This window comes from Cetorhinus maximus, chromosome 19 (assembly GCF_964194155.1).
Source record: "Cetorhinus maximus chromosome 19, sCetMax3.hap1.1, whole genome shotgun sequence".
Classification (NCBI taxonomy): domain Eukaryota; kingdom Metazoa; phylum Chordata; class Chondrichthyes; order Lamniformes; family Cetorhinidae; genus Cetorhinus; species Cetorhinus maximus.
In genome coordinates, this window is record NC_135897.1 from 24,617,308 (window position 1) to 24,636,908 (window position 19,601).

A 19,601-nucleotide genomic window follows, 5' to 3' on the forward strand; every position below is an offset into this window, starting at 1 on the left:
TATCTGCCACACTTTTATGCTCCCCACTGGTCTTGGCCTGTTCTCGCTCTCACTGCCACCACCACCACTCCTTTATGTTGCCTGCTGGTCTCATTCTGTTCTTTCTCTTGGTGCTGCCGTATGCTCTTTTATGTTCCTTGTTGGCCTTGCTCTGTTCTCGAATTGAGTTGAGTGGATTATCGTACGATCCTAGCAATCAAGGCAGTAAGTAAGCCTGCAACTCCATTTACGCCTGGTTCCTCATGAAACCTGCATTATCCTCTGCAGTGCTTTATTCCTGAATCTGCCAGTGCTCCAGGTTTGCTTCCGCTTTCTCCTGGCACAGCAGCTTCAACTATTCCACCTTCTCTCACTTTCCTACAGGTCTAACAATTGTGTAGTTTGAGATCCTGCTTGAACCCTACTTCCTTGCAACACAGGGCCACTCCCTCCCTGTCCCGGTCCTACGTGATGCATAAAACAGGCCAGATGTCATGGCCCTTTTGTTCTCTTGTTGAATTCCTACATCACTCAAAACTATTGTTAGTTGCCCCCTGCTCAAAAAAAACCCATTCCAATTCCTTAACTCTTCCCATCTTTCACTTTTCATTTCCAAAATCCTGGAGCCCATTGTTTCGTTGCACTTACACTCTCAACTCTTCTACCTTGTATTTAAAGTCCACAGGCAATTCTAGGGAGCTTAATTGGTGGGAGTTGAATTTGCTTTTTACCTGAAAGATTTGCAGTTAAATTTGGCAGTGTGTCATGTAAACCAAAGTGTCTGCACTGAAACTAAATATAGATGTTGGTTTTCTTAACAGGGCTATTTCCAGTTAAAAGCCAATCCTGGTGCTTGGGTGCTCAGACTAAGGAAGGGAAGATCAGAAGATATTTATAAGATTTACAGGTATGTAACCAGAGCAGTATTGACTGCAAGCTACTCTGAAAGACTGCTTAACATCAGCTATTCAATAAGACAGGAGCTTCTGATTTTTTTGTGTTTATAATGTTAACTTTAACAGCCTAGCTGAAGAAAGCAGTCAGCATCAACCCTCTCTGGCACTTGCTTCATCTTACAGGTAAAATAGATGCACACGTTTTTGCATGCAGTGAACTAATTTTTTAAGGACCTGTTTTAAAATGACTGTGCTGAACAGTACAGTCAGATCATTTGAAATCAATGCCATTGTGCTTAGTCTCAAAACTCTAATCTGTACTCTGTTTTAAAACACAATGCAGTCATATTTTAGAATGTTTTTTATGATAAATCCAGACTCAGATTTTAATGCATTAAAGAGTTATATCCAAATCTACAAATTGGTCATTGCATCTCAAAGGAATTATGTATGCAGTATTTTGAGAGGTTTGGAAGAGATACGAGTACCTTTCTTACAAGTGCAGTTGATAATGTCTTTGTGCCTTTTATCATTTTGTCAATTTTACCCTTTCCTCATCACATCTCCCTTGACTGACTTCTCTCCTTGCTGAGCTGTGGTTCCATGGGTGATGATGCCCCTTTATTACAATAGTCATTATTCATGTGCAAGTCTCGACCATGCGAGCAGGCTTTTTATTCACGGGAGCAGTAGAAAAGAGCAAAACTATGCCATTCCCCAGTAAACTTTGAGAAACAGGTGTCAGGTCACTATTGGGAGAAAGAAGTAACAATGTTTTTACTCCCCTGTCCCCACCCATCAGGCTAGTGCTGACACCAGTGTAACTGCTACCAGCCACCAGGGAACAGTTTGCACTGACTAGGAAATAGAACTTGTCTTGTGTGGCTCAACTGCTTACTGAATAAATTTGCTTGCTTAGCTAATCATAGAATGAGCTTGCTCAGCCACCAGTTACCATTCTACCTGTTATTGTTATTTAGTTTACCCATTAGGAAGCTGCATTTAAACAAGGAGGCCAGATGATGATAGGCATGTGAGATGTTTAGAATCCTGTGTTATTGCATTACTGAGGACCATGTATTATATAATGATCTCTTGTACTCTGGTAAAAATTGTAATTGTCAACAATCTTAAAATGTTTTGTTATCCTTCTTCCTTTTAAAATGTACAATTTTCATCTCTATCATTCAGCCACGATGGAACAGACTCTCCAGCTGGCACTGATGAAGTGACTGTGGTTCTTAATAGCTTCAAGAGCAAAATTATTAAAGTGAAGGTATGTATGCTGCAGTATTTAAATGTGAAGTTTGTATCTTCTTGTCTTGGTTTACTCTTTTAAGTAACCCTGTTAACAATGTTTCTACATGTTTGTACCATGTGCTGTATAGTAAGGGAACAAGAGTCGAATTGGAATATACAAGGTAACAAAATAAAAAAAAGTATATACAGAGGCCTATTCAAACCTGGAAAGGGTGGGTTAACAATGCACACTAGAACATAGGAAAAGAAACACAAAATCTTGGAAGATGGAAAAGAAATGGCTGATAATTGATCTCTGAACAGACCGATCCCATTGATGAGCAGTGTTGTTGATATGCCACTAGGGGATCCTCTATCCTACATTAAGTCCAATGAAATTGATGAGTGCATTGCTCATTGGAAGAATCCTGTATCAAGGATTGTTTAAATATGACATTGAATTAGAGACTGGAGTTGGCATTTCTCCAAGGGTGTGAACTTGCAGTTCCCAGAATTTGAATCTATAATCACATAGACATGTAGACTGTGACATTAGAGACTTGACTGAAGATCACGTGTCATCTGAGCAAGCTTACTCTGAGGAAGTAAATGAACATCTAGGTATAAATTATGAATTGAGGACAAAGGAAAGCTCACTGCATATCAGTCCAAGTATGTTGGTTTTCTAGGCTCCCTCTCCCCATTTACATATTGCACATAAAATTATTTTAACTTGAAGGCCACACTGAGGATGACTGGTTAGACAGCTGACCAATTTCTGATCAATGCCAAGAGATGCATTAACAAAGTGCATCTTATTCACTAGCTGTTTTATCTTTGGCTCTCCCTTGTTCCAGAAAGGGAAGTTCTAGTTGAACTTGGGAAGATGCTGCATGAGGAATCATAGGCTTAAATGATCATTGTGGTATGGAATGTAACCCAATGCACTTTGTTATTGGGTGCCCTTTGAACATTTGTAGAAATATTAGAGTTAGTTTCAAAACTAAAAAATCCGTAATTAACAATTAAGCCACAACAATCATCATTTTAGGTATTTCTTAAATCAGAACCCATGATTACTTGGTATTTATTGCAGTGCTGAGTTCCATAGCCTACTATTACAAAGAAAGAAAGAGCCATGAACTTATGTAGTACTTTTCATGACCATTGGACATCTTGAAGTGCTTTCCTGTTGAAGTCACTGTTGTAATGCAGGACTATTTTGCACTAAGTTACATCCTTTGCTCTATTAAGGTAATTAGTTCTTCAATACATAGAAACTATGCTTTATCCAAAATGTATTAAAATGAGGACTAGAGAATATCAAGTGTTTTTCCTCCTGTTCTGCAGGTTCAAAAGAAACCTGACAAAATGAATGAAGAACTCCTCAGTGATGGAAATGCTGAAAACGAAGGCTTCTGGGAATCCATTAAGAGGTAAATTAACCCTTTTGAATCTGTAGCGATATTATTAACATGAAAAGCATGGTGTAAAGAATTTAAAATTGTGTATACAAAAGTTGCTAACTGGAAAAGCGCAAAGTGCAGCAATTCTGTCCACACTTCCGCCATCTCTTGTCCCCTCGTTTACACATGCACTGCTTCCGTTTCTTTACATGTACACATAGGAACACATGCATAAAGCACAGGTGGTAATGAGTAAATACTGTATTTAAAGTTTAGCTTCTAAGTAAGTTTTGTTAGGAAATAGAAATAGTTTAAGTAAGTTGTATTTGTGGGGGTTAGGAATGAGTTTTAGCTTTAAAGTTTAAGTTTAATTTGCATTTCTGTATTTGTCTGTTAAGAAAGGTAAAATTGAGTTTTAGACTCACTTTAAAAGATGCCTGCATTTCTAATGAGAGTTTTACAACTGTTGCAGCTAAGTTAAGCAAGCAAGAGTAGAGAAACTGGGCTGTTGCCTAGCAACAGGGGTCTTGAGAGGCAGGTCTCTCCCACAGACACACGTAGAAGAAACTAGAAACAATAGTTTTGATTTGGGAAGCTGTTTGAGTTCAGTTGGTTTTGAAAGTAGCTGCCAGGAGTGACTGGAGCAAAGAGGACAGATAGCTAGGGGAGTGGAACATGAGAAAGTCCCAAGCAGACCTTCTAGCCAAATGAAGGACAGGAACCTGGGGCATTTTTTTTAGGTCGGCGGGCAGGTGCGATTGGCGGGTCCGGGATCGTCTGGGGAATGGACAGCCAACCACAATCGGCTCCCGACCGCGATTTCATGCTGACTGGCCAATTAACAGCCAGCCAGCATGAAGTGTGTGCTGAGAAGCTCAGTGCTGCCGGGGTGGGGGCGTGAGGAGGGCAGGTGCTGACGTCAGCACGGGCGCAGGTGAGCGCTGACAGAAAGCTCCTTGAAGGCAGAGAGCTGTCTCAGGAAGCTGAAGACCTGAAAAACATTAAATAAAGTTTTTAAAATCAGGAAAAAAATGTCCAAGCATCACAATCAGCCACCTGAACATATACATGATAAAAATGCTGTCCATAAATTTTTATTTTTCTTTCATTTATTTATGGAAAGCTCATCCTGCCCTTGGATGAGGTTTCATGAAAAATGCAAAGTCCACCAGGCCGATTCGCCTGTCCGCCAACTGTAAGGTTGTATGGACCACGAAAAATCGGAGACAATTGCACTTTTAATAACCTTAACTGGTCTATAATTGTCGGCGGGCACGATTCAGACTTTTGCATGTGTCTACCGACCGAAATATTACCTGAGTGCGGGATGACATTGGGACGCTTGCCCAATGTCATCTCGCATGATTTTGTGTCCGATCAGGTCAGGTGCGTGCCCGCCCGATCATTGTAAAATTCTGCCCCTGGAGAGAGAAAGGCTCCAAGCTTCAAATTTCAAGAGACAAAAGCTGCAGAAAGCAGATTTAAAGCAAGAACAGCTTGCAAGAGGCCAGAAGGTCCAGAGAGATGGCTGAAGGTCTGTAATTCTTTGCAATGGGCATACAAAAGAGTTGACGGCTGAGCCAGTGAGAGAGAGAGTGTGTGTGTGGAAGACAAGCTTCAATGCATGTGGTGACCCAGGGGCGAGGAACATGGGAAGGAGAGTTCAAAAGCCTGGAGGTGAACCCTTGTGGAAGGTGTCTGAGAGAAACCCTCAGTTAGGGAGAAGATTTCAAAGCGAGTTCTTGGAAAGTGGAGATTGGAAACCCTCACGTGAAAAATGAGGTATAGTGAGACCGGTTGGCTCATGCTGTGACAAGCATCAGTGGGGATGATGTTGAGGAGAGATCCATAGCACCTGGTTCAGGGGCATCTGTCATTTGGTTTCCGAGTGGTGTGCCTGACTACAGGTTGCCAATAATGGATTGTGCACTTACTGTGAACTTTAGCGTATAAGATAGCTTTGTAACTTGTGTTATCATTACAGATCTGTATATATCTGTAAAGGTATTGCTGTGGGTGAAGGTACATTGTAATATAGTTCGTCTTTTCTTGTTTAATAAATGTTTTACGCTTTTGTTAAAAGTTCATTAGGTGACTGTTCATTAGCCCCTCTCCACGTATCTAAACAAACAGAAGTAAAAGTTAGGATCTATTGAGCTGCGTTCCGCCCTGGGATCAGGCTTGTCCAGAGGGAGTGCCAGCTGGGATCATAACAGTTTGCCATGGCACTTGCTGTTGGGAAATTGAAATTACTTTTAAAAAACTTCGTTGAATTTTATTGCAACCTGCTTTCAATTACCAGTTTAGGCTATGTGCATTGCTGGTGTTGGTCTTGATGGACTGTAGAGATTATAAAGAAATGGAAGAATGTATGAGGTAGAGATAAATGTTACTTAAAGAACAATTTCTTAATGCTGTTAAGTCATGAAATAGATGAGTGGCTATTGTGGCAAATTCTGAATTCTGTGTAGCTTTGATACATTCCCGGTTCAGCATGATGTAGAGAATGCAGGTTTCGGATGGGAAAGAGATTAATCTGTTTAAGAAAAATTATTTGGATGATGAAGGGATTGTAAGGTTGAATGGCTTTTCCTGTATAAATTTTTATTTTGGTGATTTTTGTTGTTTATTAAGGGACATTAATATGGGGAAATGGAATAAATGTCTCTTTCAGGTATTGCTGTCAACATCAAACTCACTAAAAGTAGAGGTATGCCATTGAATGCAATGTAAATCTGCCCCTCTATTTGTTTCCAATCTCAAAGGAGTTATACTATTTGTACCTCTTGTTAACTGGATCCACGCTAGTTGGTACATTAAAACTAAGACACAGCAGCTTTCTTTGCTGGAGAGAGCTTATTTACTTAGTTCACAGTCAACACTAACACACCAGTGTCACAGGCATCCCTGTTTGTAGGTGTACAAATACCCATCACCTGTTTATCAACGTAATTGCCATTAAGGAAAATTTTGAGTTGAGGATAAATGTTTTCACCTAGAGGGTGATTGGAACCTGGAACAAACTTCCTGAGAGGGTGGTAGAGGCAGGCTCGATTGAGGTATTCAAAAGGAAATTGGATTGCCATCTGAAAAGAAAGAATGTGTAAGGTTACAGGGATAAGGCAGGGGAGTGGGACTAGGTGGAATGCTCTTTCAGAGAGCCAGTGCAGACTTGATGGGCCAAATAGCCTCCTTCTGCACTGTAAAGATTCTGTGATTAAACCTTAACAATGTGATTGCCATTAAATCTTAACAATGTAATTAATGAGACATTGACACCTCTAACATTTCTCTACATCTGCTGCTCTGATATTTTCCCATTCTATGACCTAGTATTGGCATCAAGCATTCCCAGGTCTGTTATGAGTGCTAAGTGAATTTCCTGTTACTCTTTCCCCAAGAATATACTTCACCCCAAAGTCCCCTTTAAAAAGCAGTGTTACATTTTCCCCATTTAACAAACAATGCCCTCGGAGTGCTACATTTGGGACAGTTTTGCGCTACAGGTCCTTAACATTTCTAAGCAACAGCAAGCAGAACAGATTCTTTTTAATCCCATGGATTTAAGACCAAAGTCCAGAGGTAAAAAGCCAGTATCTCTAATCTACTATGCCAATGCCAGCACCACTCCCCAGTCTTGGCAGTTTTTTAAAGAAATTGAACATAGTTGGTAATTGTTTTTTTTCACAGAGGCTTCACTGGAGGACCAAAACCTGAAGAACTGAAATTGGATAAGGAAGATGTCATTAATATCTTTTCAGTTGCATCAGGTCATCTTTATGAGAGGTTCTTGAGGTCAGTTGAATATCTCTCTGATCACTTCTTAGTAGTTTCATTTTTGGCTTCCAGGAATTTTATGTATCCTCAGATTTCAGAACAGAATTTGGATCGATATCACTAGAATGTTTTTCAAGTGTATGAGGAAAATGGCTTTACAAAGTTCATTTGTGTAGAGACAGGATTGCAGAAAGAAAAGCTGGCAGTGTCTAAAGTACAACTTTGAAAGTTTGGATTGGTGTGGCCCTGCAAATTAAGTTTCAGGAGCCACGTGATCTTTGGGTTTAGCTGTATTAGGCATCTCAATTTACTGAAGAATCAATAGTATGCATACAAAGGAAAGCATTAAGGCTGCCTGGATGGTTCACTGGCCACGAACGGTGCGTGGTATTGTTCTGGCCCATTGGGATCAGGATTGGCACCTGATCGTTGTTACATTAGCTGATTGCAGCCTGGGTATAGTGAAGTTGTCATAATTTGCTTCTGTTAAGATCCCTGGGGCGGAATATTACATGGCCCTGATGCGCATGTTTGCCGTGGTGGGAGCATGTAAAATGGCATGGGTGCCCATCCCACCACCTTCCCACCCACTCCCGAGCTCACCCCCATATTACAGGGGGTGGGCAGGCACCGAAATCAGCAGCTCGTCCGCCATATTTAAATGACGATTTAAGGGTCAGTTAGGCTTGCTATCAAGCCTATTGATCTGAATAATATGCTGCCCATGCCATAATACGTTTGGTATGTGCAGCACGGCGGGAGCAGGAAGCCTGATTTTTAAACTAAAATGGTTAAAGGGCAGGAAGGAAGGAGGGTGGGATCGGTCTTCGGGGGTTGCCCTTTGCCGATTGTGAGGCCGGCCCCCCTCACTCCGTAGACTGTACCCTCCCCCCTTCCTTACAACCCGCTCCCTCTCTTAAATCCACCCTTTCCGCCCAACTGCCCCTGTCCCTAACGCACCCAAACCCTCACAGCACAAGACCCGGACTTACCTGCTCCGGGGATTCTAGGCCTTGGGCTCCACTCCTCACCTGCAGTTCTGGCAGCTGGGACTGATGGAGCTGCTTGCCAATTGGATTGGCTGGCAGCTCCAGAGGGCGGGACTTCTGCCCCAATGAGGGGCAGATGACCCACTTAGTCCTTGCTGCGGGGCTGCGCAGCGAGGAGTTTGTCGGCTTCACACCGACGTGGTTTCTGGGATGGTAGGGTGCGCGATGTCTGCCCCACTCCCTGTATTATTCAGCCCCTGATGTTGATCACTTTGCAGCAGCCTTTGCTAGAAACCGTGGATGTGAGGTCAGGATTTGGTTTAGTTTTAACTTCCAATCTACTCCTATTGTCAAGCGGCCTTCTGACATTTGCAGTCTGCATTTATGTACCAGCCTCATACCTGAAGAATAGACTCTTCGGTAAAGAACAGCTGGGGGCTGTTGGTGCTTGTGGAATTACACCACAGAATAGCTTAATGCTTTCAGTATATAGGCAAAGGATACCCTCCTGCCTAATTGACTGGCACTTCAGCTGTGCATAAAAGGAACATTTGAGGGTGAATAGCATTTTCTCCATATTTAAAATAATGAATTTGTAGTTCCAGTGTGTTGCAACAAACTGCTCTGCTCTGCTAACTTACCATGGTAGGTTGAATAAAAATGCCCCAGCTTTCTTTTCTGTGGTTTTGATTCCAGCCCAAGTAACAGTGCACCTTAAGGTTGAAATTTGTTTAAGACTTACATTTCATTATCTTAGATAAGAGGATCAAAATAGGTTGTAAACATACAAAGCAAGATCTGTCTTTATGAAGGGGTTATTAAGAGCCACATACATACCTGGGTTCTGGCACTAACAAGTTTCTGCTAATGGATAAGTGTATTTTGGAATTTGATTAGGGATCACAGCACGATCTGCTTGTTTGGTTTTTTTTTTAACTCAGCTCTATAGTTATTGGAATTTGAAGATTCTGAGGAAAAGGGTGAATAATTCCCTAATTTGTCAATGTAATCCAGTAAGACATACTGGTGTACACAGATGCCTCAGCATAAGGACATATTGATTGGAATGTTATAAATTTAAATATGTCAAAATGCCAGGGAAGTGAGGGAATAGCAGCTGGCAATTTGTCAATAAATTTCATCAGTATCAAATTGAAGTTGTCGAAATTTGAAATATTTGATGTCTCTCACATATCCATATTTATTGTGTGATTTATGGTTTGTACTTCGGCTTCATTTAGAACCATTTGGTAGTAATGAGTTCTGTATCTGACACTTGCATTTTTTGGTAGACAGTTCCTCCTTAGACATGTATGATAAACTCTGTCTTCTCTCTGCCCTGCAGAATAATGATGCTGTCAGTACTGAAACATACTGAAACACCTGTAAAATTCTGGTTCCTTAAGAACTACCTCTCACCCACATTCAAGGTTTGTAGAAGAAATTAATCAAATTCTAGCATGGTTGGCAGGGAAGAAAATATGATCCATTTGAGTATGTGTGTAGGAACTGAGTGGTCAAGTTTTATCCCTTCCTCCAATACCCACCCTTTTTAAATAATGGAGCTGTGATTACCACTCCCTGATCTTTAGGAATCTGTACTAAATTTAACAAACATAACTAATTTCTGTTCCTACTACCTTATAAGATTTGTGGGTACAAGTTGTCAGTACTAGGTATTTAGTTGATTTTGAGAGTACCTAGATATGTTTTGCACTCTGTCTAGCTCCTATGCTGTTGTTAGACATCCAATATTAGAATATCCCTTCACCTTCTCTCCTGGCAGACTATGGTTACTAGTCGCACTTATGTTCTTGGTAAAGCTGATGTGTTGACACTAAATTAGAGATTTTATTCAGCCCACAAGTGCTTTGTGATGACACTTCATGCTTGAAATGGGAAGGTTACCTTTGTCAGCCCTAATACCTTTCAGCTTGAGCATAAAAATTATTTGGCCAATAGATGTTCAAAAACAACTGAAGCAAAATACTGCGGATGCTGGAAATTTGAAATAAAAACAACATGCTGGAAAAACTCAGCAGGTCTGGTAGCATCTGTGGAAACAGGGCGGAATCTCCCCAGATTTGCACTAAGTGTGGTAGCGGGCAGGTAAAACAACGGGTTTTCACACTATATCATCCCAAACCTGCCAAATTATTTATGCACTCCCGGGAAACATGCCATTTCCATGGCGAGCGGGCTCTCATTCGCCGCCACCCGCCACCACCCCGCCGCTGCATCACGCTGGGCGCCATATTTAAAGTGCAGCCGCAAGCACACATCTCAGTGCTTCCAGACCACCACTGCTGCACAGAAGGCATGGCCCTGAAACTGAAGAAGCCTGCAGCCCCCAGGTTCAGCAATGTGTCCCTCGAGCACCTTTTGGATGTAGTATAGGCCCGCCGGGATGTTCTCTACCCCAGCTCTGGCTGCAGGATGGGCAGCAACAGCACTAAACCAGTTTGGGAGGTGGTGGCAGCGGTGGTCAGCACCAACGCCCTTCAAAAGGGGACAGCCACCCAGTGCCGCAAGACGATGAATGGTCTCATCCGTTCCGCCTCATCACTCTCAACTCTCACACTCACAAACCCATCACACATCCACAGGGATCTCACATCTCAAGGGACAACACCACTAACTCTCACACACCCTCACATCTCCATCAGGCCCATAACTTCTCGAGCTCATGTCCTCATCCTGTCATGGAGTCCTTGGTGCAGGACTTTGCTCCTGCACTGCTGCGTGGGCCCAACTCCATCGCTGATGCTATAGTTGGCCTTCAACATTGTGTACGTGAGAGGGGTGCCGGGCAGCTCGATCTCACTCCAGCTACCCCTGCTCCTCAAGGAGTCAGCCTGGGGCTCCCAGGCACCCATAGAGAGGAGGATCAACACCCGTGCCCAAGCTGTGCAACTAATTCTCCTTAACTTTCCTAATCCTGCCGCTACGTCTTGATGCTCCCCAGGCATCCACAGCGGAGGTGGAGGCAGCCTGCTGACTGCGACGCTCTGTCTGTGATGACCTTGGCGGGTATCCTCTGGAGGGCTGAGACTTGGGGCCCATCTATCTGGACCCATCCATCTAGGTGACTCCAAGAGTGTCCGGCCCATCCGACTGCACTCTTCCCGTGACCTCTACAGCTCCAGCTCCACAGGCCAAGGAGGGTGCCACTGCCACACAGCAGGACCCTGAAAGCAGGCCGGGGCCCTCCAAGTCGTAGCCCTCCAGATAAAGCCCACCAAGGCCATCACAGGCAAGGATGTAACAGTCAGCAGGCTGCCTCCACCTCTGCTGTGGATGTCCAGGGAGCACTAAGATGTAGCGGCTGGGTTAGGAAAGTTAAGGAGAATTAGTTGCACAGCCTGGGCATGGGTGTTGATCACTTGTACATACTGTTCACTGTTGTCAATAAACTCCCAAGAATGCCTGCCTGCCTATGGCCTCTTGTTCTAATGAGCAGTGTTCTTGTCACTCAGATGTGAAACCTTTCTGCAAAAGATAAAGGCAGGTATCTCACTCCAGGACCCCATCCCTGTACTCACTGCAGCCTTTGAACGAAAGTGATGGTCCGGCCTCACACTCCCTGGAAACACTATTGATGCCTGCACCTCGGCGGTGCTTGTCATTGCAGCCAGAATGTAGTGGGCAGGCGCCACAGAGTTCTCTCGTTCTCTCGGTGTGCTCTCAGCAGTTTTAAGGTGCGGCTGGCCCCCATCTCTTCAACATCTGTGACCACTGCTGTGCTCCTGAAGGACTCAGGTGCTGAAGGCAGACAGAGGATCAGATGCTTCTAAAATTTCATGGCTGCATCTCTATGATATGACCCTGATCACAGAGCGCAAGTGATCTGCCCTCAGCCAGACAGGAGTCAGACATCCTCAGAGGCTATGTGACGATCTATGGAGTGTCCTCACTGCATGTTGTCATCATCCTCTGGCAACCAAACAACTACTAGGGCCTCCACTGCGTCTTCATTACAGGAGCATTATCACAGAGAGTATTCGCACTGCCGTAAGCCAGACTGGAGTCAAATGTTCACAGGTGCAATGTGAGGATCTATGGGGTAATCTCACTGCATGTCGTCATCATCCTCCACAAATCTAGCAGCTATGAGAGCCGAACATGCCTGCCTCGTCTAGTCAGTGTGAAGGCCTCATCCCCATCATTGTCACCTCTGAGGACGACCTCACCCTCATCCCCATCGGCATCCTCCTCATCGGAGGAGAACTTCTCCGCCTCCTCCTCAGCCAGCTCATCTCCCGTTGCAGTGCCAGGTTATAAAGGGCGCAGCAGATGAAGACTATGTGTGACACCCTCTGTGGACTATATTGCAGGGCTCCACCAGACTGGTCCAGGCACTTGAACCGCATCTTCAGCATCCAATAGCCTGCTCCACCAAATTGCGAGCTGCAGCATGAGCCTCATTATACCGTCGCTGTGCTGCAATCTGAGGCCGCCGCACGGGTGTCATCAGCCACGTCCTCTGCAGATAGCCCTTATCCCCAAGGAGCCATCCCTGCAGTTTCTGTGGACCCTGGAATACTCCAGAGATTTGTGACCAACTGAGGGTGTAGGCATCGTGCACAGTCCCTGGAAACCGTTCGCACAACTGCAGGATGCATTTCTTGTGGTTGCACACCAGCTACACATTTAGCGAATGGAACCCCTTGTGGTTGATGTAGTCCGTGTGTTGCAATGGAGATCTGCGCGCCACATGAGTGTAGTCGATGGCACTCTGCACCTGTGGGAAATCCGAGATCTGGGCGAATCCAGTCGCTCTTGCATCTTGGCCGTCCTGGTCCCAGGTGAAATGCACAAAGTTGTGTGCCCTTGTAAAGATAGCACCCGTGACTTCATGGATGCATTTGTGGGTGGAGGCTTGTGAGATCCCACAGAGGTCACCTGTGGAGCCCTGAAAGGAGCCACAGGCATAGAAATTGAGCACCGCAGTCACTTTCACAACCACTGGCATTGGATGCCCTTCATGTCCATGTGGTGCCAAATCCCGCAGTAGCTGGCAGATGTGACCAACCAGTTCCCTAGACATGCACTGTCTCCGGCAACATTGTTTCTCGGTCATCTGCAGGAATGAAAGGTGAAGTCTATAGACCCAGGGTGTCACTAGGCGCCGGCCTGCGAAGGCTTGCTGTGGCTCTTGAGCAGCGTGTGCGGGAGCCCCAGCCATCCCTTCTTCCTGAGGTTGCTGCTCTTGCCTCTGTGCAACCAGGAGTCTCAGTTGCTGTCTCCTCCGTCATCTTCGCACTCTGTAGGCCATCAGGCATACAGCTAGTTCAGCAGGCTCCGTGATCCTGATGTACTTCTCCTATAGGATGAAAGAGAGAGATGCATGATTAGCATGGGTGTACTAAGAACCTGCCCTGGTTAAGTGTGCAGACCCTTTAACGATTCCTGGAGAGTGCTGGCCGCTACTTGGATAGCCAGAGATTAGTACGCTACATGGCTGCCCGAAACGCCACCACTTCCACCCTAGTCCACCCGACCGATTTGCAGCAGCTTTGCCCATTGGACTGCATGCTGTGCTCTCAGCTCAGACGCAGGCATTCTCCTAACCTGCACTGCAAGGCTGCACTGTTAGCTTGAACCATGGGGGAGACTGGTCAAAAACAGGATGGTGAACATTGCAAGGGACTCTGAGCGCCTCCAGCAGTGACTGCTCCATGGCCAGCTTTAGCAAGGAGATTGTACGACGTGTGCAGTCGTCCAACTGTTCTGCAGTCCTCTAAAATGCTCATGACTTTGCAGTCTACGTCGGGGATGGTGGTTGTGAAAAGCTTTGGAGCACTTGGTGGCACTTTGATATCTTGAGTGGGCAGATAAGCTAGAGGCCCGACCCCAAACTGTTTGAGTTGCAGAGGAATGGTCACTTTATACAGGTTTCCCTAATGCGTGGCCACTTCCCTCACCCACCTTACCCACCACCCCAAATGCTTGTGTGCCATATTCAACACAGGCCTTTGCCCTCACCCCTTCCACAAGTCGCCTCAAAGGCAGGGCTGCCCTTAACTCCGACTCCCTAGCACCCCTGGAAACTTAAAGTCTAACAGGTGATCCTGGCAAGCGCTGCACAACGTTACTGTGTACTCACCTCTGAGTTCCCCTCAAAGTGCAGGCCGCCAAATGCATGTCGCTTATGTGCTATTGTGAAATATGTCGGTGTGCTTTCCCGCCGACGTGGATGGACAACCCAGCAGAGGGCGGGGGGGGGGGGTGCGATTCCAGCGGGCTGGCCTGGTAATATGTTTATGTATGACAATGAGTTTTCCAAAGTCTGATGGCAGGAAACGCAGCCCGCCATCGGTGGGCTGAACAAACGATTGCGAATTGGTTTCACACCGTCATGAAACCGATCGTGCCATATTGTCTGCCCACGCCACCGATCACACCTGACATGGGTATGGGTATGGAAAATTCCGCGCACAGAGTTAACGCTTAGAGACCAATATGACCCTTCTTCGGGACTGTTCCGAAGAATGGTCCATGGTTCCTGGAACCTTCAGTTCCAAAGAAGTCATTTTGAACTCGAAGCATTAACTCTGTTTCTCTCTCCACAGAGGCTGCCAGGCCTGCTGAGTTTTTCAACACTTGCTGTTCAAAAAAATGCTTTTATTGCATTTGATTCTGCAATATTTCTTAACAATTTAGCGCTGTAGTTTCCCTCCTCCCAAGGCAACTTGGTATAAGAAATACTAGGTCTGGTCACTTTTTAAATCCAAAGCACAGGCTGCATTTTAAATAAATTGTTACAGCACACCCCTGCATGAAGGATTTACAAAGATTGTTTCACCTCTCATAAGTATCTTGTGTATCTTCCTCACAAAGTATCTTGTGTAAGTGCTGATGTATTTGTGTTGAATTAATGATTGGTACAATTTTATCGTTTTTTGAGACCTACTGATGTCCATTTCTGTGTTCTGGTAGGAATTTATCCCACACATGGCAAAGAAATACGGTTTTCAGTATGAATTGGTGCAGTACAAGTGGCCGAGGTGGCTACATCAACAGACTGAAAAACAAAGAATAATCTGGGGCTACAAGATCCTCTTCCTGGACGTACTTTTCCCACTGGCTGTTGACAAGATCCTGTTTGTGGACGCTGATCAGGTAAATTTTTTAAGATGTGCCATTTCATATTACAAGTTGTACATGTAACATGCTGATGGACGTCTATAGTGTCTGAAATTTGTGAGCCAGAATAGTGAGTACTGTTGGCCTATTCACTCCTGGCAGGCGGAAACTTCACAGTTTAAAAACATTTGAGATCCTGACAACGACCCCTATACATGCATTGTCCAGCAGTGATAATGTATTTGGATGAATAACTCTCTTCAGGCCCCAAAAAATCCATTGTGATGATGGATTGTACATGCCATTAGGTGGCCCACTGCAACAAATTAGGGTCATTAAATTGCTTCTTTTCGCAAGATTATTTTCCTCCTTCCTAATCCACCAATTTTCTCATCTTTCCTCCTAATTCCACAGGAACCATGGGGGAGAATTTTCTCACCGTCGTGGGGGTTGGATGGGAGCAGGCGCGGGCGTGCGCGCAGCCGATCGCCGCCCGCGGTCGGCTAGGCGCCGCCATTTTATATGGGCGGTCCAGTTAAGGCCCGCCCAGAGTGATGCACACCTGGAAAACCTGAGCACTCCCTGTGCGGGCGTGGAGGGGTGGGGGTTGCCTGAGTTAGGGCCTGCACTCTCGCGCATGCACGCGAAAGGGCGCAGAAATCTGCCTCAGGGAGATTAGTTTAAGTTCCAAAAATTTTAATAAAGAAAAAAATTTCAAGACGTGTCCCCTCATGTGACAGTGTCAATGAACTTCAGTGAAAAAATGTATTTAATTTATAAACCCTTCATGAAACCTCATCCCGCCTGTGATGAGGTTTCATGGTAAATGTGAAGGCCACCTGGGCTCTTCACCTGCCCGCCAAACTCAAGGTTGGACGGGCAGCTCAATTAATTACTTTAAATAGTTTTAAAATGGCCTTAATAGGCCTTTGTCAGTTCGGCGGGCGTGCAGCTGACTCCGCTGCACGCCCACCGAACTGAGGATCAGAATGACGCCGGGACGCATGCCAGATGTCACCGCGCGTCATTTTATGCGTCAGCGAGCGAGGCCTGCCCCTGCTCGCCGAGCCGAAGATTCTGCCCATGGAAGCTCTGATACTATCCTCAAATTTCCGTTCTTGATGCATGAATCTAGATACTGAATGTATTTAACCATAGAGTACAGAACAGCCAAGCCCAACCTGCCTCCAGCACAGATTACTGGATTGCACTCAGAGACAAGGATGTGGCTGATATACTCCTCCTTTACCCAGAGGTGCTGAGACTAGTTAGGTGCCCCACCTAACGTTAACTAACTCACTACAGACTGGGTACTAAAATGCAGGACACTATAATCTGTATAGTGCAGCAGTTCAATGCCTTGATTTAACCAATGGCACCATCAGATGACTGTTGTAAGCTGTCTTTAACAGATGAAAATTGAGACCAAACCTGTGGGTGAGGCAAGTGGTCAATGTGATTTCCACCCCTATTGTGTATATTTCTTTGAAATGCATGAATGTAAAGTTCAATTAAAGAACTTCCATAATTGAATTATTTTAATAATGAGTCTTATTTTTCATCTAAATTGCTTTGGATTTGAATCCATATCACTGCAAACCATTAATATACTAGGCTCAGCACTAAAAGGTGCTTGTAGTTTGCTTGCATTTGCAGGTAATGAAAGTTTGCACATAAGTTTTAATTTGGAGCGTTAGATGGGGCAGTGATGCAGTAGCTGAAACGATCTGTTTAGCTAGGAGGCGGCTTGTGGGCGAGGCCAACAAATTTTGTTTAATAAAAACAGACAGACATGTGATTCTTAGAACCTTAAAATGGAAAGCTGAAATCATGCTGACAAGTTTTATTTGAGTATGCATTTCTTCAATTTATTAACCTTTCTCTGTTATATTTAACAGCCTAATTTAGTTTTGTTTCTAGAGTCATGAAGTTGCTGCAGCTAAAGTCACAAATTTCAATCCTCACTGAATCACACAGTTATAAAATATATTGGCAACTCCTGCCAAGAGTTGGGAAAAGTACAATGCATTTGCCTGATAGTTTTCATTTTCCTTTTCTCACAGATAGTGCGTGCTGACTTAAAGGAGCTGCGTGACTTGGACCTTGAAGGAGCTCCCTATGGATATACACCTTTCTGCGAAAGTCGCAAGGAAATGGATGGATATCGCTTCTGGAGGTCGGGTTACTGGGCTAATCACCTACAGGGAAGGAAATACCACATAAGGTATAATTCTAACAATTTATAATTGAGCAATTAGATTTCTATGTCTACCTTGTAGATACTTTTTATATTATAAACTAAAGTCTTTTGGTACCCATGTGCCATTCTGTTCCATTTTTAATTCATTGGTTGTAAAGTGCTTTGACACGCCCTAAGATATAAAAGACACTAGATGTAAAAGACATGCTGCCTAACCTGCTGAATATTTCCAGCGTTTTTTGTTTTTATTTCCTTTATCTCCATGCGTTTACTTTCTGATTTGTCACTGTACTCATTCTGAGATTTATTTTTGAGACTGGTTTCGAAAGTAGACCCATGCTTCATGCATGTGTGAACAGCGAAGAGCTTGCCCTGGTGGGATTTGATGCTTGCAGTACAACCAGAGTTGTGTACTTGCATGACAGCTACACGAGGTGCAGACTTTGACAGCAGCTAGTGGCACCCACACTCTTGGGATGGCAGATTTTAGTGCCAAAATATTGGAGCATGCCGTTGATGCTGAGAGTTACTGTTAACATTGCTCTAAAAGCAGTTTAACGCTATTCTGATTCAAACCTGTTTGTGCTACAGATCTTTTTGCAGGTTTCAATGGATGCAATTTTTCAGAGCATTCACAAAACTGTTAAACCCATTTAGCACTTGACAGACTTCTTAACAATTCCTGCATGGCAGTGAGTGCTGCTTCTGACTGCAGCTGAGGCAAAAGAAAAATCCCTGCCTTTATACACTACTTTATCATGTCATAGCATCTCAAAAGACTCCATCGAATGTATTAGTTTTGAGAAATGTGTCTGTTGTTACATGGGAAAATCTAATTTTAGTGTCCCAACAATTTCCACTACACCAATGCAAGTTGTATTTGCGGCTTTCTCCAGTTCAATCATCCCTCAAGACCACAAAGTGTAGATTGATGTCCTTGAAACAATTTAAAACACTCTGTAGTGGTTTGATATACTGGGAATTAGTTTTCTATGAGATAGGTGATGTGTGCAATTGAGCTCTTTCAACAGATAGCTTTTCTGGAGATGAGTCTTGCTTCTGAGCCCCTGAAGGTATACTGGGCCTCTAACATAAAGCATATCATAGACGCCATCACTTTTAAGTATGCACATAACTTAAAAGTACTTCCACCTGATTTTTAAATTTTTTTTATACTTGGTGGTGTATGTTAACATTTTTGCACAGTTAAGTTACAGTTAATTTACTCTGAGATCTTAGCCTTGATTTTTCTATTTATTCGTGTATCAGTGAGACTAATGACACTCTCTGTTATTTATGCCCAAATGCAGTAACTTCAGGCAAAGGGAAGCTGCGTAGTTAAACCTAACAATATGTAAACTGTTGCCCAAATTGTGCCACTCCCCTAACTTCTGTTTGTTGTGTGCAGCCAATTTTTTGCGCTGCACAGCCCTTTTAGATTGACTCGTAGCCACACTTGCACTTAATCTTAAAAGGAACAGTGCTTGTAAGCAGCCCGTTTCTTTTCTGCATGACACAATCCTGATTGCTGCATGCTGTGCACCCATGCAGCTTAGAACATTATTCCCCTGGTAGTTGCACGAAAATGCCAAGTTGCTGTCTATCTTATTGAAATGAACTGAGCGAAGTAAAGATCTTGCTAACCTTCCCATCCAGCACATCAACTGGGATCTAATCTTGCCAATTTCATCTCCGTCCAACTCCCCCTTCCCATTGATGACCCTGTGGACTCTATCAGAATATCAGCTATTGTTTCCCCTCTTCACGTAGCCTGAAGTTTGTTCACTTGTGTGACCTAGGCCATTGCCATCCAACATTGTCAATGATTGCATCGATATAATAGCCTTTACTGATGATACCTTCCTCCTAAATGAAGCCTCCCTCCTGGTTATACCTTCCACACTTGCCCCACCGAGACTATTGTGGCAGTGTGGCTCTTATCATCAACTTACACCTCCTTCACTGGCACTCTCTCCTTTGAGCATCTCACTTTGTTCTACCCCTCACCTCTCTTTTAAAATCCCCATTT

General features: G+C 44.2%; 1 protein-coding gene across 2 annotated transcripts in view; it reads left to right on the forward strand.

The window, feature by feature from the left end:
* uggt1 (UDP-glucose glycoprotein glucosyltransferase 1) overlaps window positions 1-19,601 on the forward strand; it is a 142,484-nt gene that overhangs the window by 93,835 nt on the left and 29,048 nt on the right. For both annotated transcript variants that reach the window (XM_078563597.1, XM_078563599.1), the window contains 7 exons: window positions 801-886; window positions 2,067-2,151; window positions 3,465-3,550; window positions 7,211-7,315; window positions 9,632-9,716; window positions 15,226-15,408; window positions 17,436-17,596. In XM_078563597.1, coding sequence (XP_078419723.1) covers window positions 801-886; window positions 2,067-2,151; window positions 3,465-3,550; window positions 7,211-7,315; window positions 9,632-9,716; window positions 15,226-15,408; window positions 17,436-17,596 — 791 coding nt within the window. The remainder of the gene's footprint in view (window positions 1-800; window positions 887-2,066; window positions 2,152-3,464; window positions 3,551-7,210; window positions 7,316-9,631; window positions 9,717-15,225; window positions 15,409-17,435; window positions 17,597-19,601) is intronic.